Source organism: Ambystoma mexicanum, chromosome 8 (genome assembly GCF_040938575.1).
Source record: "Ambystoma mexicanum isolate Mex_15411 chromosome 8, UKY_AmexF1_1, whole genome shotgun sequence".
Classification (NCBI taxonomy): Eukaryota; Metazoa; Chordata; class Amphibia; order Caudata; family Ambystomatidae; genus Ambystoma; species Ambystoma mexicanum.
Window position 1 is genome coordinate 748233346 of NC_090929.1, and position 19148 is coordinate 748252493.

The window sequence follows — 19148 nt, forward strand, 5'->3', positions numbered from 1 at the left end:
GGCGAGTTCTGGCAAAAAATCCCAACCGGTGAATTTATATTAAATAAATAAACCAGCGGTATCTCTAACATTGCACCAAAAAGTGGTGCATTAAAAACAATGGGAAATCCCATTGGGAAATATTCAGGTGGAATATTTCCGTGGTATCCACTGCCACCAGCCAGAACTCGGCGAGGGGGGACGGGACAGTACCCCCTCGACAACAGACCCAGGGGCAATCTAATTGCCCCTACCAGTACTTCCACAGTAAAATGGTTTGTACTGGTTAAGTTCCTAAGTTAAGACTAGTAAAGTCAATGGTGACTTTACAGACCCAGGGAGACAGTAGTCAGTCCCAGGGTGTGGAGTCTATGTTTGGGGGACTCTATGACACCCCTGTGTTACTGCACTGAGGGTGCTGTGTAACACACATTCAAAAACCAATGATAGCCTATGGGGAAAAATACCCCCTAGCCCATAAGCACATAGCAAGTCACAGAAACACTCAAGTCATGTCCAAGAGTGAGGGTAAAAGAGTCTCACTCTTGGCAGGAGAAAAAAAATAAACCCCAAAAATCCAGCAAAGCTGCTGGGGGACTCACTAGGTTAGGAAATTCAGCCTAAACAGAGAATTCTCCCTAACACTCGCCCCCCCCCCCCAGACTAAGGGACAGGAGGATTTAATCCACTCCTGGATGAACCTCATACCTCTAGTCGATGACATACATCCTAGAGAGTCCATCAGCATTTTGATGGTGACACCCTGACCTGTGCTCAATGGTGAAATCAAACCCTTGGAGGCAGATTGACCATCTCAATAGTTTTGGATTTTCCCCTTTCATTTGCATTAACCATCTCAAGGGTTGGTGGTCAGTCTGAATGACAAAAGTAGAACCATACAAGTATGGCCTAAACTTCTTCAGTGCCCACACAATAGCAAAGCATTCTCTTTCGATTGTTGCCCACCTTGTTTCAGGATCCTTCAGTTTTCTACTGATGAAGCAAATGGGGTGTTCCCTACCCTTCTCATCCAGTTGGCTAAGAACTGCACCTATACCTACATTGGAAGCATCAGTTTGTACAATGAAAGTTTGGTGGTAGTCAGGAGCTCTGAGTACTGGAGCTTGGCAAAGAGCTTTCTTCAGGTTTTCAAAGGCCTGATTGCATTCCTCATTCCATTTGACCTTTTTAGGGAATTTTGGAGAGGAGATCACAATCAGAGGAGAAGCTATGGTCCCATAGTTCTCAATGAAATTCCTGTAGTACCCAGTGAGGCCTAGGAAGGCTCTCACCTGGGTCTGAGTAGTAGGTGTTGTCCAATTTTGCACAGCTTCAATCTTGCTGAGCAAAGGCCTTATTTCTCCACCTCCTACCTCATGTCCAAGGTAGACCACTTTACTCTGTCCAATTTGGCATTTGCTTGCCTTTATGGTCAGATTGGCTTGCTCAAGAGCCTGCAAAACATGTCCTAAGTGGGTCACATGTTCCTCCCTGGAGTGGCTGAAGACTGCAATGTCATCCAAGTAGGCCATGCAGAAGTCTTCCATCCCAGCTAGAACTTGGTTCACCATCCTTTGGAATGTTGCAGGTGCATTTTTCAGTCCAAAAGGCATAACCTTGAATTGGTATAGGCCAACTGGGGTCGAAAATGCAGTTTTCTCCTTGGCATGGTCTGTCAGGGCTATTTGCCAATAGCCTGACGTAAGGTCCAGTGTGCTGAGGTACTTGGCTGCACCAAGTTTATCCACCAACTCATCTGTCCTTGGCAAAGGGTGGGCATCAGTCTTGGTGACTGCATTAAGAGCTCTATAGTCCACACAGAATCGCAACTCTTTGGATCCTGCCTTTGGTACTAACACCACTGGGCTAGACCATGGACTAGTAGAGGGCTCTATTACTCCGAGATCAAGCATCTTCTTGACCTCACCTTTGATGTGGGTTCTGACATGTTCTGACATTCTATATCCTCTGCTTTTGACTGGCAGACAGTCACCAGTGAGTATATCATGCTGTCCCCAAGGGGTCAAGCCTGGTGAAAGTGAGAACAGGGGGGCAAACTGATTTAACATCGCTTTGCACTCCTCCTGTTGCTCAGGGGTCAGATCTGAAGAGAGATTAACTCCTTCAACCTTTTCGTCTAAAGGTAAGCCTCTCAGGAGGTCAGGTAGAGCTTCACTCTCCTCCTCCTCTTCTGATGAAGCTAGAAGCAAGGCTCCTACTTCTGGTCTAGAGACATAGGCTTTGAGGCGGTTGGTGTGGAAGACTCAGAGAGCTTCCCTGGGTTTGCCCAGATCCACCAGATAGTTGACCTCTCCAAGTTTTCCCACAACCTTGAAGGGTCCCATCCATTTGTCTTGCAAGGCCCTCTGCCTTGTTGGAAGCATAAGAACTAGCTGGTCTTGAGTAAACTCAACCATGTTAGCCTTCTGATCATGCCAATGTTTGATCAGAGCTTGGCCAGCTTTCAAATTGTCACTTGCTTCTGCCATCATGTGTGACATTCTCCTTCGGAGACCTATCACATAGTCAGTCACTCTGACTGGCTTGGGGGAAGGAGCACTCTCCAACCCCTCCTTAATCAGGGCCAAGGGGCCTCTGACTGGATGGCCATAGAGAAGTTCAAAGGGAGAATAACCTACTCCCTCCTGAGGGACTTCCCTATAAGCAAATAGAAGGCATGGCAGTAGAAGGTCCCACTTCTTCTTAAGGGGTTCTTCTAAAGCACCTATCATGCTCTTCATAGTTCTTTTAAACCTTTCTACCAACCCGTTTGTCTGAGGGTGGTATGCGGTTGAGAACTTGTAGGTGACTCTGCAGGTTTTCCACATGGCTTTCATGTAGTTGGACATAAAATTTGACCCCGTCAGAGATCACCTCCTTAGGAAACCCAACCCTGGTAAAGATACCAAGGAGGGCCTTAGCCACAGCCTGAGCTGTAACAGTCCTCATAGGAATTGCCTCAGGGTACCTAGTAGCATGGTCTACTACAACAAGGATAAACCTGTTGCCTGAGGAGGTTGGAGGATCAAGGGGACCAACAATGTCAATCCTTACCCTCTCAAATGGGACTCCCACAACTGGGAGAGGCACTAAAGGTGCCACATTCTTGGAACCAACCTTACCAGAAGTCTGGCAGGTATGGCAGCTCCTGCAATATCTATCTACTTCAGCCCCCATCTTTGGCCAATAAAAGTAGAGGGAGAACCTTTCCTTGGTCTTCTTGAAACTCAAGTGACCAGCCAAAGGAATCTCGTGGGCTAGTTGCAAGAACTGTTGTCTGTTCTCTTGGGGCACTACCAGGCGTTGGTAGGCTCCAGGTTCAGATTCAGTGGGTTCACTGTAGAAGAGGCCATCTTCCCAGTGTAACCTATACTTCCCAGGCTCTTGCCCATCAGCCTGAGAAGCGGCCTGTTGGCGGAGACCCTCCAGAGTTGGACATTCTCTTTGCCCCTTACAAAAAGCTGTCCTGCTGGGTCCACCTTCTGCCAGTAAAGACTGCAGCTCAGGATGGTCAGCCGGGTCCAGGTCTGCAATAAGTTCTGGGCCTCCTACTAGCTCTTCTTCAGAGTCTAGTTCAACGAGAAAGGGTTGTACCTCCCTCTCAGCCTCAGCTGGAGGTGGAGTTACAGGTGTAACTTTGGACAACCTCGGGGAAGTCCTTGTTGGAAGCACTGGAGTGCTTGCTGTAGGCTTTTTCCTAGGAGTCTTGGATTGCCCCTTTGCTCCTGATCTGGTAGTTACTGCAGTAAGTTGCTCCAGTGGGAGAGGAGTGATTTCTGTCATCATCTCCTGAGATAAACCTCGCAGGGTTTTCTCCCTTGCAGGTTTGGTGAGCTCCTGTAACCTTTTACTAGGAGGTCTGGGGGTATGTGACAACTCCAAGAGCTTTCACGTCATTTCCCAACAGAACCCTTCCTGGCACTTCACATTGTATACTGACAGGTATCTTCACAGCCATATCATTACACTGGATGAGAACTGGTAACTGGGGACACATCTGCACAGGCCCTCCAGCTAACTTGGTGAGGCATTTGGGTGCCTTAGCAACATCCTCTGCCTTGAAAAATGATTCATCCACCACAGTTATGCTGGCCCCAGTGTCCCTGATGGCAGGAGTCTCCTGACCATTCACGTGGACACTGTCCTTATAATACTCTTTAGTATTATCTGGGATAGAATTATACACATCTAAATTCTGTTGTTCCCACAACCCCAGAGAGACTAAAGAAACACTGGCTGAGACTCCAGTGGGTTCATCAGCCAGTAGTAGAAAGTTTCCACTTGCCATAGTGACTTCCTCCTCTGGAGCGAAGGCTAAGGAGACAAGCTGGACCCCTAAAGGTTTACCCTTACATCTGGGATCCCCGTTTCACATCGTCAGTAGCCTTACAAACATAACAGGCCCCAAAGGTCATTTGGAATGGAGGCTTGTTCTGACCTCCTTCTGGTTTAGCACCAGAAGGTATACTACTCTGCTGTGGTTTCCCGGGTGGCTTACCCTTATGGTTTGGTTTGGGGCCCTCTTTGGAATTAGAATTATTAGAATTCTCTTTGGAGTCTTTCTTAGGCTGTCTTCCCTCATCCTTCTTCTGAGTTACCCCAGAATCCTTGTGAGTAGCCCGGTTGGCAACCCACAAGTCAGCAGCCTTAGCTAGTTTCCTAGGATCTAATTCCCGTGAATCAGCCAAGCGCTGTCTGAGCTCAGGAGAGCAGGCATCATAAATTGACTCCATCATTACAAGATTCCTCATTCCTTCATAAGTGTTCACTTTGTAACCCTTAATCCATCCCTCTAGGTTTTTCAACCCTTCACACACCCAGGTAGCCCAAGGGGTACCATCATGCTTTTTGAGGCTCCTAAACCTCTTAAGATACTGGGAAGGGGTCTTCCCAAACCTAGCTATCAAAGCTAGTTTCACACATTCATACTCTTTCCTATCCTCCTTCCCCAACTCCATTACCGCATCAGTTGCAACAGGGGGAAGCCTAGAGAACAACCAGGTGAGTAACTCATTACCTGTGATGTTCTGGAGCCCAGGATTATACTCAAACATAGACAACCAATCCAACACATCCAACTTAGGCTCATACATACCAATCAATTCCTTAGGCATCCGGGGTCTTTTAGGACTGGAACTTCTAGAGGAGCCAGAGAGACAACCATTCTCAACAGACAATTTTTTCATTTCTAGCTCATACTTGAGCTCCATTTCCCTTAGCCTTAGTTCTTTGTCAGTTTGAGCATTAAGTTTCTTGTACTCTAATTCAAGTTTCATTTTCTCCAGTTCAAAGTATTGAGGGTTAAATGTGGGACCTGGCAAAGGTCCAGTAGGTACAGCTGGTAGAGCAGACAGAGGCCTAGAGGGAACATCTACAACAGTTTCAACCTCCTCTTCTGGTTCTGACCCAAGATCATCAATACTTTGTTCAATATCAATATCATTGCTGTTCTCTACATTTGCTGGAGTGATAGGTTCCTCTGAACCATCATCCAGACTTTGGTTTTCTAACAACCTTTCTATTAGCTCCATTTTCTTTCCTTTAGTCATGAGATTCTTATGCTTACAGAGAAGTCTTAGACAATCAGCAGTTTTTGTAGCAAGGGATTCTTGACTATAGCTTTCCATAGTAGACAGGTTAGAAAATGACTTTCTTTCTTGTGCTTAAGCTTTGTGGTTAGTTGCACTAAGGTATCTCAAAAGTACACTAAAGTGTATACTCAATACAAATCCCACTGCTGTACACCAGTGTTAAGCAGAAACCTGTGCAGTTCCCTCTGGGACCACTGCAAAAGATTTAAGCCTACAGGTGTTGGCAGTAAACCCACTTGGTAGCAGTCTGCACCACACAGATTCACTGTGGTAGCTGTGGCTGAGCAGTCAGACTTCCCTCAAGAAGAGTTAGGCAGTATATAGAGGATACAGGATAGGTACAGATGCACAGTAGTACAAGCAAACACTGACCAGAGCTAGGTGTAAAAGTATATACTTATTTATTTTAAAGGCACACTCATAAATTACACTAGCACAGAAAAAGGTAAGTAAGTCAAAACACAGTCACTATTACTTATATGTACATCCCTAGTCATTTGTTGGACAAGTCTAAGTTAACACCACTTATTTCCAAACAGAGGTGAGCGCTTAACGTCAGATGGCACGCCAACAAGTTATTAGAAAAGGGAGGGAAAAAGCAGAAGTAATGAAAGCAGCAAGGTAAAACACTTTTCACATAAGGTTAGAAAAGGCAGTCAATTGTGGAACAAGGAGAATTGGTTCGTGGCCCGCTTTAGAGAGAGCCAGGCGAAAATATGCCCAAGATCACACAATGTCACAAGTCTTTGCAGGTGAGTAGAAAAGGTTTTACTGAATTTAGAAAAAGTTTAGTTAGGGTGTCCCAGGCTTACCCAGGTTCGAGAGCCGAGGGCTAAATCTACCCTGTACAATCGGTGGCAAGGGAAGCCGGGCGGAACACAGTACCTTTAAAAGTGGAAAGGAACCTCCAGCGGTGGTAGTTGTTCCTGGTAGTGGGTGCAAGTCGCGGCGTCGTCCAGAGGAAGAGGTGATCTCGACGTGGAGGAAAGCTGAAGGTCGTTGCACTACCAGGGATGAGACCAGCCGTGGAGTTTTCCGGTCGCAAAGGATTTTACCCCTCTTTCGCGGTTGAGGTAAAAAGTGGTATCCCGGTTGCCGGGGTGCTTGGCACAGGCAAGGTGGCCACAAGATGCTTCGGGACGGCGAAAAGAAGGCAGCAACTGGCTGTCCCCACCAGTTAAGGGAAGGAGACTCTCCGGCGGGAGATCTCCTCTGTTGTCGGAAAAAGTGGTGAGACGGTTCCGCAGGGCTCCACCGGTGGTGTCGTCTTGGCAGGTCGGCTCGGCTTCTCCCTCTTCGGCTTCGTAGGTCCTGTGGCGACTTCTGAAGAACCAGTCCCAAAAACCCTGCTTTTATGCAGCAAACCCCCATTCATACAGCCTAGCTGTCACTCAAACATGCTAAGTGGTGAGCGGGGTGGCTCACCACTTGGGCCAATCACACCAGAGTGCGACATGAGTTGGCAAGGCAACTCAGTCCAGGGTGCCTAAACCCCCTCCCACACCCCCTGTGGTACCCAGACAGAATGGCACCACTGTGGAGGGCTTCTGTGCAGAAGCCCGCCAAAAGTGGAACAAAGGCTCGACTCGGGTTCAGGGTTACTGAAGTGAACCTAGATGCCATTTTGGCGGCGAGTTCTGGCAAAAAATCCCAACCGGTGAATTTATATTAAATAAATAAACCGGCGGTATCTCTAACATTGCACCAAAAATTGGTGCATTAAAAACAATGGGAAATCCCATTGGGAAATATTCCGGTGGAATATTTCCGTGGTATCCACTGCCACCAGCCAGAACTCGGCGAGGGGGGACGGGACAGTACCCCCTCGACAACAGACCCAGGGGCAATCTAATTGCCCCTACCAGTACTTCCACAGTAAGATGGTTTGTACTGGTTAAGTTCCTAAGTTAAGACTAGTAAAGTCAATGGTGACTTTACAGACCCAGGGAGACAGTAGTCAGTCCCAGGGTGTGGAGTCTATGTTTGGGGGTCTCTATGACACCCCTGTTTTACTGCACTGAGGGTGCCGTGTAACACACATTCAAAAACCAATGATAGCCTATGGGGAAAAAATACCCCCTAGCCCATAAGCACATAGCAAGTCACAGAAACACTCTCAAGTCATGTCCAAGAGTGAGGGTAAAAGAGTCTCACTCTTGGCAGGAGAAAAAAATAAACCCCAAAAATCCAGCAAAGCTGCTGGGGGACTCACTAGGTTAGGAAATTCAGCCTAAACAGAGAATTCTCCCTAACAGACACCAATGGACTTCTCTGGCTCAAGATGTTTGGCACTCCTCTTCTGGACTTTGAAGACTCCTTTTCCGGACAGCAAACACACAGGACTGGCTTCCAGGATACTTCGATGAAGAGTAGCAGTTTTGGACGATGGGCCCTCGTAGCTCGGGGAGAGGTCTCCTTTGCAGGTCTTCTCTGGATCAGTCCTTGGGAGACACAACAGCTTTCGGATTGCTGAAGAAATACAGCAGCAAACTTCAAGGAGCAGCTTCTTCTTGCTAAACTTCGACTTCAGCTACTTAAATTGGTAAGTGAGCGGTCCTCAGATATACACATATGTCCCTCATTCACTCTGGCTGAACCAGGCTCAGTCACCCAATCACACAGTAGGACATGCATGCAGGCAGGTAGCCAATCAGGCTCACAAGTATTCAGGCCATTCACCCCACCCAGACACTCATAACAAAAGATGTGGACTGGGGCAAGTACCCAGCCTTTCAGCACACTACCCTGTATTCATGTCAGTTTGAGGCAGGGCCGTCTCATTCCTTGTGTCACACATACAGAAACCAGACACCCATAAGAGAATGTGACTTCGCTTCAGACTCCATTCACACAGGTCACTCCATTCACACAGGTCAAACCCCTAGGGTGTACCCACAACACACAACACCTGGGAAGGCTCCAGTCAGTCTGACAGGAGATAGCCCCTGTGGAATATATGGTATTTCCACCCAACAGCCAGTCCGGGGGGGGGGAGGGAACAGCAGAGACATATATGGGGTTTCCACCGACCAGCTATTCAGGAAGAAGGAGAAGTTCTGTCAGGAATGCACCGATTCCAATGGCAGGGCCTGGGTATCCCAAAAATGTAGGCTCCTCAGGGCCACTCTCAAGTCAGCATGTAGCTGCCACCAGCCCATACACCAGCCCATATCCTGCTCTGTGGGCCACACACAGGTGTCCAAAAACAAACATAAGGGGTACAAGGGTGTACCCCCACCCATGGGTGCCATAAGGGTATCCCAGGGGTGATGTTAACCAAAAGATAAGAAGGAAGACCTGCACTGCCAGAGGTCCAGGTGGGACCCCAGTGGCAGAAAACACAGAAGTGGCAGGACAAGGACAGGTGGCCTTGTCCCTCCATAAGAAATTTCCAGCCTCACAGTTCGAAGCAGCTGAGGTTAGTCAAACTGTTCTGAGAGTGTGCTATGCACGTGGAAAAACAGAACCGAGGAAACAGGCCCAGTGTGTGCTATTTATACATCGGACGCAGGAATGGTTACTGTCGAGGGACATCAACTCGATGGATATGGATATATCAAAGATGAGGAATCTGTGGGAGAACACAATCAACTAGAAAATAGCTTTCTGTCTTCACATTGAGTTAATTGCCTACAAGCGATTCGGAACATTTTATTATTTGATTTGACCCATTATGGATTTTAAAACGTTTTTTTCCCGGAGTGTGTCTGGGAGAAAACATCAATAAGGGAACCATTTGTCACCTTGCTGCAAACCGCCTTAATACCCCTGTGAATAATTGTACAAACAGTATAAGCTCAGATAAATCACGTTTTTGCATGCTACTCTTTGCCACAGAGTCTTGTCAATATTGCATATTCATTTGACTAAGCGTAAAAAGGGAAAGTGGACATGACGAGAAGGACTTTATAGCAAAGAACAAGTTACTTCTTACCTTGTAACGTTCTTTCGATGGGATGTTCCTCCGATGTATTCCTCATCTTGATAGATTACATCCTAGCTTGCTGGCCTCGGAAATTTTTTCAGTAGAGGGTGCTGCGCATCGACGTCCCTCGAGCTAGTGTCCCTCGACAGCCTCCGTCTCGGCGCCGACATCATTGTGCATATAAATAGACTCGCGCAGCGACCGTTGCTCAGTTCCGTTTTGAAGCTTGAAATTAGCTGTGCATGAATTGGTTATTGACCCTGAAGGAGCGCAAGAAGCAACTATAAGGGAAGTTTTACTGCAGGGATAGATGGGAGGGGTGATTAGGAATACATCGGAGGAACATCCCATCGAAAGAACGTTACAAGGTAAGAAGTAACTTTTTTCTTCGAAGGGATTGTGTCCTCCGACATATTCCTTATCTTGATAGACTCTCATAGCAGTGGTGTGAAAGAGGAGGTGGCAGTAAAATTGGAATATTTCCCTTTAAGAATGAACAGAATGTAACACAGCTTTGCCAAATCTTGTCTCCTGGCTAGAGGAGGAATCCAGATTGTAGAATTTTGTAAAGGTATGTGCGGACGACCATATGGCAGCCGCACACATGTCCCGAATCGGTACTCCTCTTTGGAGAGCCGAAGAGGCTGCGATACCCCTGGTTGAATGAGCCCTAAGATGTTGAGGGGGCTCTTTCCCGGCCAATTTGTAGCATTCTAGAATGGCTAAAATAATCCATCCTGAAATGGTCTGTTTTGTGATTGGCAATCCTAATTTGTGTCCTGCATAACTTATAAACAGTTGGTCTGCTTGCCTTATCCTAGCAAGTCTGTTGATATAAAAACTCAAGGCACGCCTTGGATCCAGCCTATGTAGCCTCTGTTCCTCTTTTCCTGGATGGGGAGGAGGATAGAATGAAGGTAAGGTTAATTTCTGAGTGATGTGGAATTCAGAGACCACATTTGGGAGGAAATTAGGCTTCACTTGTAAGACAACTTTGTCTTTGTGAAAAACTGTATGAGGTTTGCAAGATAGAGCTTGAGAAATAGAGTGAGAAATCTTAATGAACAAGAATGGAGTGGTTCAAAGGGAGTACCCATCAGAAAATTTAAGACTAGATTTAAGTCCCACAAGGGAACTTGGAACGGCTTTGGGGAATAGACATTAGTTAACCCTTTCAGAAATTGGATTACTAGGGGTAATTTGAAACACGATGGCTCCTCCGCAGTGCGCTTAAAGGGATAGTCCAGTAAAAAAACTGCATTTAAAAAATAGATAGGCAACATTAAAAAAAAAAAATACTAGCACTTTTTTTTTTAACTTCCTATGTAAAATTTTGAGCTATTCAAGCTCAAAATTCACAAAAGCAAGCACATGGGCGCATCCATTTTGTGAAATGGATGCCCACCTGTGCTGGCTTTTGCTTTTGCGGCACTAATGAAGGAAAAGCCAGCCAGCTGTAGTAAAGAAAAGCTACCGCTGGGTGGCTTTTCCTTCATTGGTGCTGTACGCGGAGGACGGGGACCGGAGACCAGAGCAGGAAAGCTGCAGCTGAATCTCGGTAAGTGCTATTTATTTATTTTTTTAAAATAATAATGAGATGTAGTGACAGTTGTAGCTCTGTCTTTTATCGGAGTCGACAGTGGCGTCGAAGATGGTGTCGATGCAACCGATTTGTGTCGACGGACCCTTTGACAAAGGCGTTGATGACGCAGATTTATGAGTTGAAGAAACCTTAGACGACGGCGTCGATGACACGGATTTACTGCCTTTACTCGAGGGTTCATGACGCTCTCGGGTAGTTTCTTTTGCCGGGTGCAACGACTTGCGGTGTTTTGATTTTTCAGGTCTTTCATCCAGGGTATCACCTTTAGCCGTCTCCGAGGGGGTCGAGGCCGCTTTCTCGAAGACGCTAAGCATTTTCATACGGAATTCCTCCCACTTAGCTGGAGAGCTGTGTTTGGTGGCAGGTGACCCTTTCCGGGGAGACAGAAGAAGAGGAAGATCTACGACGCATCTTCTTAGAGTGTTTAGATCTCAAAGACTGATGGGAACCGCTTCGAGACCTTGAACGGGAATGTTTCCTGTGACGGCGAGGAGACGAATGTCTCGACTCTGCCGAAGAAACCTTTGAGGGAGTAGAAGTTTTAAGAGCCTTACCTCTTTCTAGCTTCCCCTCACGCTCCTTCAAGGCTTTCGCCATCATGGACATACAGTCCTCGCATTCCGAACAGTGATGCTCCGATCCCAGGCACCACAAACAGATCCTGTGAGGATCCGTCAACGTCATTTTCTTCCCACAATCACAACACTTTTTTAAGCCGGACCGTGGGGTCGACGGTTCGGATGAGGAAGCCATCAAATTAAGATGATATCTTCGAAGAATGAGTTGAATCTTCTTGAAGAAAGAACTGAGCAACACTATTCAGAGACCCACGGAGCGCAGAAAAATGGAACTGAGCAACGGTCGCTGCGCAAGTCTATTTATACACACGATGTTGTCGGCGCCGAGAAGGAGGCTGTCGAGGGACACCAGCTCGAGGGACGTCGACACGCAGCTCCTTCTACTGAAAACATTTCCGAGGCCAGCAAGCTGGGATGTAATCTATCAAGAAAAGGAATACGTTGGAGGACACAATGCCTTCGAAATATATATTTAGACAAACATGCTTGATAAAAGATTGACAAAATGAAACAAAGCGAGCACTTACTTGGTTTTGAAAAAGTAGTAGTAAAAGGAGTACATGTAAACATAAATTGCAGTTGAAGCAGCAGAAAGAAAACTTGTCCATTGCCTAGGGTGAAAGAAATATGACAAACTGTAGACTTGAATAATCAAACATTGCTACAAGGAAATAGGTGACAAGATCTACATGGAATGTATATTAGGAGTGTGATGTATGGACACATAAAACAGTCAACCTGAGATACCCCAACAAGGTTAAAAGTAAGAAATTGAAGAGGGCCACTATCGAGACGTTAATTCTAGCGCTTGATGAAGGCATATCTTTAAAGATTTACAGGAAAGATTTTAGCATTACAACTCTCATATCATCATAAGTATCACATTTTTACAGCAGTTTTCGACCAGTAACAATTCATTTCTACCTGTTCACCATTAGTCAGATGCAAGAAAACAGAGCAATCATTCCAAGACTTAAAGGTGTTCTAGAAGAAATGTAGGGAATAATCCATTCTTTAGATAGTCATTTTGGACAATGCTTCTGGAAGCTTTTTATCAGTACTTTTCGGGATTTCCATTTGTAGATGTTAAAAGTGCTTGCATGTAAATCAAACTTTGAAACCAAATGTTTGTATTTCTTCAGCATATGCTCCTTACTAGATTATTATGGTCTTAGAACTCAGACACGAACAAACCAGGCACACTTTGGAGAACATTTCTACAAAAATATGGATTTTTTCCATATATCGACATTGTAAACTGGAAACTATGGACTTCTGTTTGGCTACAGAAACATAACGTGTGATACACACGCTGCAACGTTAGTGAGTAGAGAGACAGACTCCTGAGATGGCGGGTACTCAGTACCGAGCACTAACTGGGCTTTTCTAATATTCTTTCAACTATTTAGTAAAATCCTCATCAATTTTTTCTGAATGTATCAAGTTTATCTCTGCAGTTTGCCATACATAGAAATGTACTGTCCAGAGTAATTTCTCCGACAGACATTTTTTGTTCACTTGACAGTAAATGAGTTTCTAAGAGTCGCAAAACATTTTTCAAGGAGTGTACCATCTTTACTCACAACAAAGAATTGACAGTAATAAAGTTGAAAGGTGGCAAATTGCAGCGTGCAGGCACTGTGTTTGTTTTGGCTACTCTGTGGAGGTAGCCGATAGGAAAGCTCTTTTTTAGGCAACTTTCCTTCCACATTCTATGGACCCCCAAACGTTTTGCTTTTGAACCTGACCTTTAAAATGGAAATGAAGCCTTCTTTAAAGGAAGTAGATTCTTATCGAACACTTGAAACACAAAATATCAGCCTCCAACTTCTCAGTGATGGATGAAAAGTCGTATTTCAGACAACCTGCTGATGGCAGTGTAATTATTTAAGATTTGTCCATGCTGCCTCTAAAAGGGGGTGAACTCAAGAACAAGGTCTATTCTGCCCAAATTCTGGTGCAATACTGCAAATATAGATGATTGACCCCCAAAGGTTATCAATTGAAAAAAAGTCTGCCCAATGAGTAATTTCTAAACATCTAGCTCTTTTGGGTGTCTAGTCGCGAAAGAAGGTTGCTGTGCTCTATCAACAGAGATATTTAGAGAAATAATGGAGTGGACAATAGACACAAAAGCAGGATTGCAATAAGCAGTATGTAGGAGATGCACAACAAGCATGAGGTTAAGTGGTGGTGGACAATTAAGAGGATGCAGATTTTAACAGCGGAGTTTACCATTTATTCTCCCAGGTCAACTATGGAATAGACTACTCCAATGCCAAGGTAGTAACCCACCTGAAGACATGCAAAGAGTGTAAATTACTCACTGTAGTGACTGTTATACTCCTAGTCCATGATCCCCTTTATTCCATATATTTGGTATGTCATTCCTACAGGTACAGATCCAACGTGCCTCAATGGGAACGCAGCATAGGTCCAACGTGCCTCAATGGGAACGCGTGCATGCCAACCCCTCCAAAGCATGCTCCTCTGCCCCCAACCGCTGGTAGCTTTCATAATAAGCGTTAGGACTGATTTATATACCCTGTCCTGGAGGACAGCTGTTTAGAGGCCAAACTAGTATTGTGAACGGGACAAATCAGGGAGCTGTAGCCAAACCAGTTCAAGGTAGCAGTGTTCTAGGCCAAGTCTCAAGAGGTGGTGAGCTTGTAAGGGGTCCACAATGAGCACACAGTGAAACAGTCAAGGAACATTCTTAGACAAACAGGTATAAAAATACTTCTGTACTTATGGCCAAATAACAGTGAAAAATGACTAACAGTTAATTCTATTGCACAACACTAATAATATTAAAAAACATATACACAATCATTGGTTTTGGACAAAATACATATCAAACCCCGGTAAAGGAAGGTACAGATTAGTATAAGCACTACAAGCCCACAGCGATTCAATCCTAACTTCAGAAGTAAATCCCTAAAATGTAAGGGGCTTTGTGCCCAACAGTTCAGCAAAGTGTCATACAGTTTTGTGAAGCTGGAAAAAAAAACGAAGGTAGGGTCTATGGGGCCCAATGAACAGTTCCAAGGGTTAGGGGGCAAGTTAATTTAACTAACAAACGTGTCCCCCAACTTTTGCAGGGCTTGTGTGAATAAGCAATGGCAAAGCCAAAGTAATACAAAAGTTTATAAAAGTTAGCAAAACCTTTAAAAGGGAGTTGGGGGTTGAGGTAAGAATCGCTAAAACTCACCCCCGTACTAAGATTGTTCATGGGACTTGGCAGGCTTGCCGAAGAGGGTCCAAGGTCGCTTTTCCCACTGTCAGCCTCAGCCCTTGATCCCCAGTGGTTGCAGGTTCAAGCATTGCCCCAGCTGGCGACTAATGCTGGTGCAAGATCCTCCAGTTGAGAAATGCAAAACAACTTGATGCAGGGCCCCTCTCATGACAGGACTGGACACAGGTAAGCAGTTTCTGATGACGCCCACCGATGCACAGCGACGAAAGGGATTCACTTGCTGCGGTCAGACTTTGCCTCCTATCTCGGGTCCCCATTGATGCTAGCATCATGACATTTTGCAGTGGTAAGTCTTGTTGCACCAGCTGAAGATCCCCACTCCAATTTCCAGGCCTTAACTCGGAACAGCGACGTCTGCAGCATGGTAACCCAAACGCAAAGCTGGTCAGCCGCTGGCTGGTCCAGGGGCACTTCCAAAGGCTCTTCTTTGCAGGACTCTGAGCAAACGTCGAGAATTGATGTTCCCTCCACTCCAAGGGTTGCAGCTCCTTCGTAGGACTGCTGATCACCTAAAAGACAGGGTTCTTCCAGGATAGCAGCAGAAGTTTGTCGCCAGCTGGAATGTACCAATAAATAGCAAAAATTAACTGCTGCCACCAGCTTGTCCATTTAGCACAGCTAGAGTAACCAACAATCCTCTCAGTTTTCGTCTAAGGAAAAACTAAAAGTGTACTCCATTGTACAGTATTGCAAGATGCATTGTACAATGACAAAAGTTACCAAAAGTGATAAGTTACTAAAAGTCGTAACAAAATAAGACTAAGGGAAACAATGTTTTCCAGTACTGACAACCTGAAGGACATGTCCGTTTCCCCATGACAGATGAGCAAAAGAGAGTGTAGTGAAGCTTAAGGCTTCACTGCACTGTCTAAAGAGCAGGTCAGATACAAAAATAAAAGCAAAACGTTTGGGGGTCCATAGAAATGTAAGGAAAGTTGCTGTAAAGAGAAATCTTTCCTAACAGCAAGTGTTCCCTAATGGGCATTTAATAGCGGAGATGGAGGGTACACCATTTGAAGGATAGTGGACTATGGATTACAGTAGTCACTAAGGTGAGCAATTTAAACTTGCTCCAAAATTAATTCCCGCCTTCCTCCATATCTTTGGGAGACTACTAAATCATCTTGACAAAATGAGAAAGAAGGGACCCAAGAAAAGTAATGACAGTTCTTTAACCCCATCCTGAAACGGGGATAAGCAAAAACGTTCCTTAAAACCTCCTGGCTAAACCCATCATCTGCCCAGTAGTTATAATCCAAGGAGTAGTGTTTAAAGAATGTGTTAGGGCGTGCCCCAGATGGCAGCCTTGCAAATGTCCTCGAGTCAAATTGCCTCTGGAATGTCACCGACTCTGCTTTAGCTCCGACCAGGTGGGCGTAAAGGACCTTCGAAGGAGTCCTACCTAGAGTCATATAGGCTTCAAGGATACAACCACACACCGATGGTGATCTTTGCTCCCTGAGAAACCGGTAAGTGCACTCGCAGGTGACAAAACACTAGAAGTTATGAGAGTTGTAATGCACTCCACATATAATGTCAGGGTCCTTGCCATGTCTTAGTGATGTAACATTATTTCTGAGACATTAGCAGGTCCAGACAAAAATGGAAGTGAGATTTCCTGAATGAGGAATAACTCAATCATGACCTTATGAAGGAAGGTTGGGTGCGCAACACAACCTTCTCCTTCAAAGGCTGAATAAAGGGTACATTACAGCGGATAGCCTGCAGCTCCCTAATGTGTCTAGCCAAAGTAAGCGCCATTCTTCCAAAAGGAGTCCGCTGAGGCCATAGGTTTGAAGGGTTTATGCATTAGGGAGATTAGGACTATATTAAATCCCACTTAGGCCTAGGCTAATGCTACAGAAGGTAAAGTCTGGTGAGGCCACTGAAACGCACTTTGATAATTGGATATTGGAAGAAAAAACAGGTTCCAGAATGCCGGTATGCTCCAATGGCAGACTAACATGTACAGTGAGCCTAGGCCAGACAGTACATCATCCAAGGATGCTGAAAGAGTTTGTATCCCTGTTCAGCAACCACTGACAAAATCTAATCCATTTACCGGCATGTGGTCTTCTGGTGGACCGTTTGCAAGCTTGCTGAAGTATTCTCATGCTCTCTTCTGAGGGCTCAGTGTTACCATGGACTAGTTACATGAGGAATCAACGAACCACCCCAAGAGTGAGGGGACGGATGAAGAATGTCCTATTGACTGAAGGTTCTGAGTGATTGGAAGAATCTAGGAGGATGAAGTGTCAACTCAGGAATGTCTGAAAACCAAAGCCTCTTGGGCCTTTATGGGGCTATGAGGTGCATACTGCAGTTCTGAGTCCTCTTGAAATTGTGGCTGATTTTGTTCACCTGCAGAACGGAGGGGAAGAAAGGCTTGAAAAGGGAACCAAATTACAGTTGCACAACGGTCATGTACTTGCAGATGCAACAGATTTAGCCCACACTTCACAGAGGAACATCTGTCCATATCGAATGAGAAGTGTCCAGGGAGCGAAAGTATGTCCCCACAAGGAGCTTGTATTCTTGTGACCACCAGTCAAGGTCCCCCCACGTCTTTGGCGAGATAGGCACCAGGACCAAGTGGCGGAGAACATCTAACTTCCAATGACAGGCCAATGGGTAGCAGCATCTGCCTCATGAGGCAAATGGGACCAGCACAACACACAAGGACATGAGGCCCTGAAACAGGGTCGACGGGGGTGAGAAATTCTTACACATGAGGCCGATATCCTTCATTTTGATCTACGGAGAGAAATCCTTCCCAAGATGGGTAACCCATATGTAGCTGATGAAAGACAGGTGCTGGAAAGACTTCCTCCAGCTAATGGACAAGCCCAAGAAAAACGCCAATTCCAGTGTCCTCCCCAGGGCGCCCTGACACCTGTGCTGGTGAGCAGGTCCTCACCAACCATTACTCTAGTTGGGGGCAAAGGATTTATTGGGTTTCAATTGTTTGCCGAATGGCACTTTGCTGAATTTTCTTTGAAGAGTTGACCATCTTGTTTTAACTACAAAAAGCAGGGAAGTTGGGGGCGGGGAAGTGGGGGGGGGGAGGGGAAATCGCCCCCACCGACCTATCGGGCACCCTCCTCTTCGACTCCTGTCTATGTACCATACCCAAACTTACCACATACGGATTTGCAGTTAAAAAAAAAAAGGAAAAAAAAGAAAGAAAAAAAAAAGAAAAAAGGTGGTAACATTTCAGCAACTAAAAATAATCTGTCAAACTGCCATTTTCCAAAACAATTTGGCAAAGTGCCATTCGCCGAAAGTGAAGAATACCGGCTTATGTGAATATCCTCCTCCAAAGCGTGGCCGTGATGGAATATACTGCCATGGAAAAAATCCTAGCAGCAGTACTGATGCCAAACACTATGACTTGCAATGGCGGTGCAAGGAGCCTAGAGAATCCCAGGAACTTGCAATGGAGACCAAACAGGGATAGGCATGCAGGCAGTTCAAGGACATTTATTTGTTTAGTAGTGCTAGTGGGACCAATAGACTGCCATCTCTAACCAAGGAAAGCGTAATCCCACGCTAGCATAGGTGTCGCTCAGCTCCAGGCTAGTACTAGAGATCAGTAACCTCTACTTTCTAAAGTTTCATCTACTGATGACAGCCTAAAGACAAAATACTCGCCTATCTGAACTTCCTCAGGGGACAATCTATGGGTTCCTAACCAACAGGATTGGTTTTGTGCCCTTCAGACACCCATGGTTTTACCCTTGCTATTCCTGCCACGTCCTGTTCTTTCTCACCCTTCTTCGATCTACTTGCCCTTCTTCTCAAATGACTTTCCCTCCTTTTGCTCCTCCCACTGACGCCTCACACTCGACTGTCCCTCCCATGGTCCTTTCTTCTCTACTCCCTCTCTGATGTTCCGCCTACTGTGGCTCCACCCTCCAATCTTTTTACCTCCACAATGCCTTCTCCACACCACTAACTAGCCCAACTAACTCCCCATCACTACTGCTACTTTGCCCGCTCCCCAATCCCCACTACTACACTCCCTGCTGCCTATATTCTACTACTCCTCCTCCTCCTCCTCTACTCACATCCAGTGGGGAAGTGAAGAGTCTCATTCACTCCCTAGTCTCGCCTACCACTCCACTCACACAAACGCATTCACTTACAGTACACCTTCCTCTCACCAACCAATACCTCACCTTGCAACACTGCCTGTGTAATCCTCCACGCTCTACAC

The 19148-nt window shown here is 45.7% G+C and overlaps 1 protein-coding gene across 1 annotated transcript in view; it reads right to left on the reverse strand.

The window, feature by feature from the left end:
• The window catches only part of TM9SF3 (transmembrane 9 superfamily member 3), a 620447-nt gene that overhangs the window by 119136 nt on the left and 482163 nt on the right, over nt 1–19148 (reverse strand). The window contains exon 13 of the mRNA XM_069610571.1: nt 12204–12287. Within this exon, the coding sequence (XP_069466672.1) occupies nt 12204–12287 (84 nt within the window). The remainder of the gene's footprint in view (nt 1–12203; nt 12288–19148) is intronic.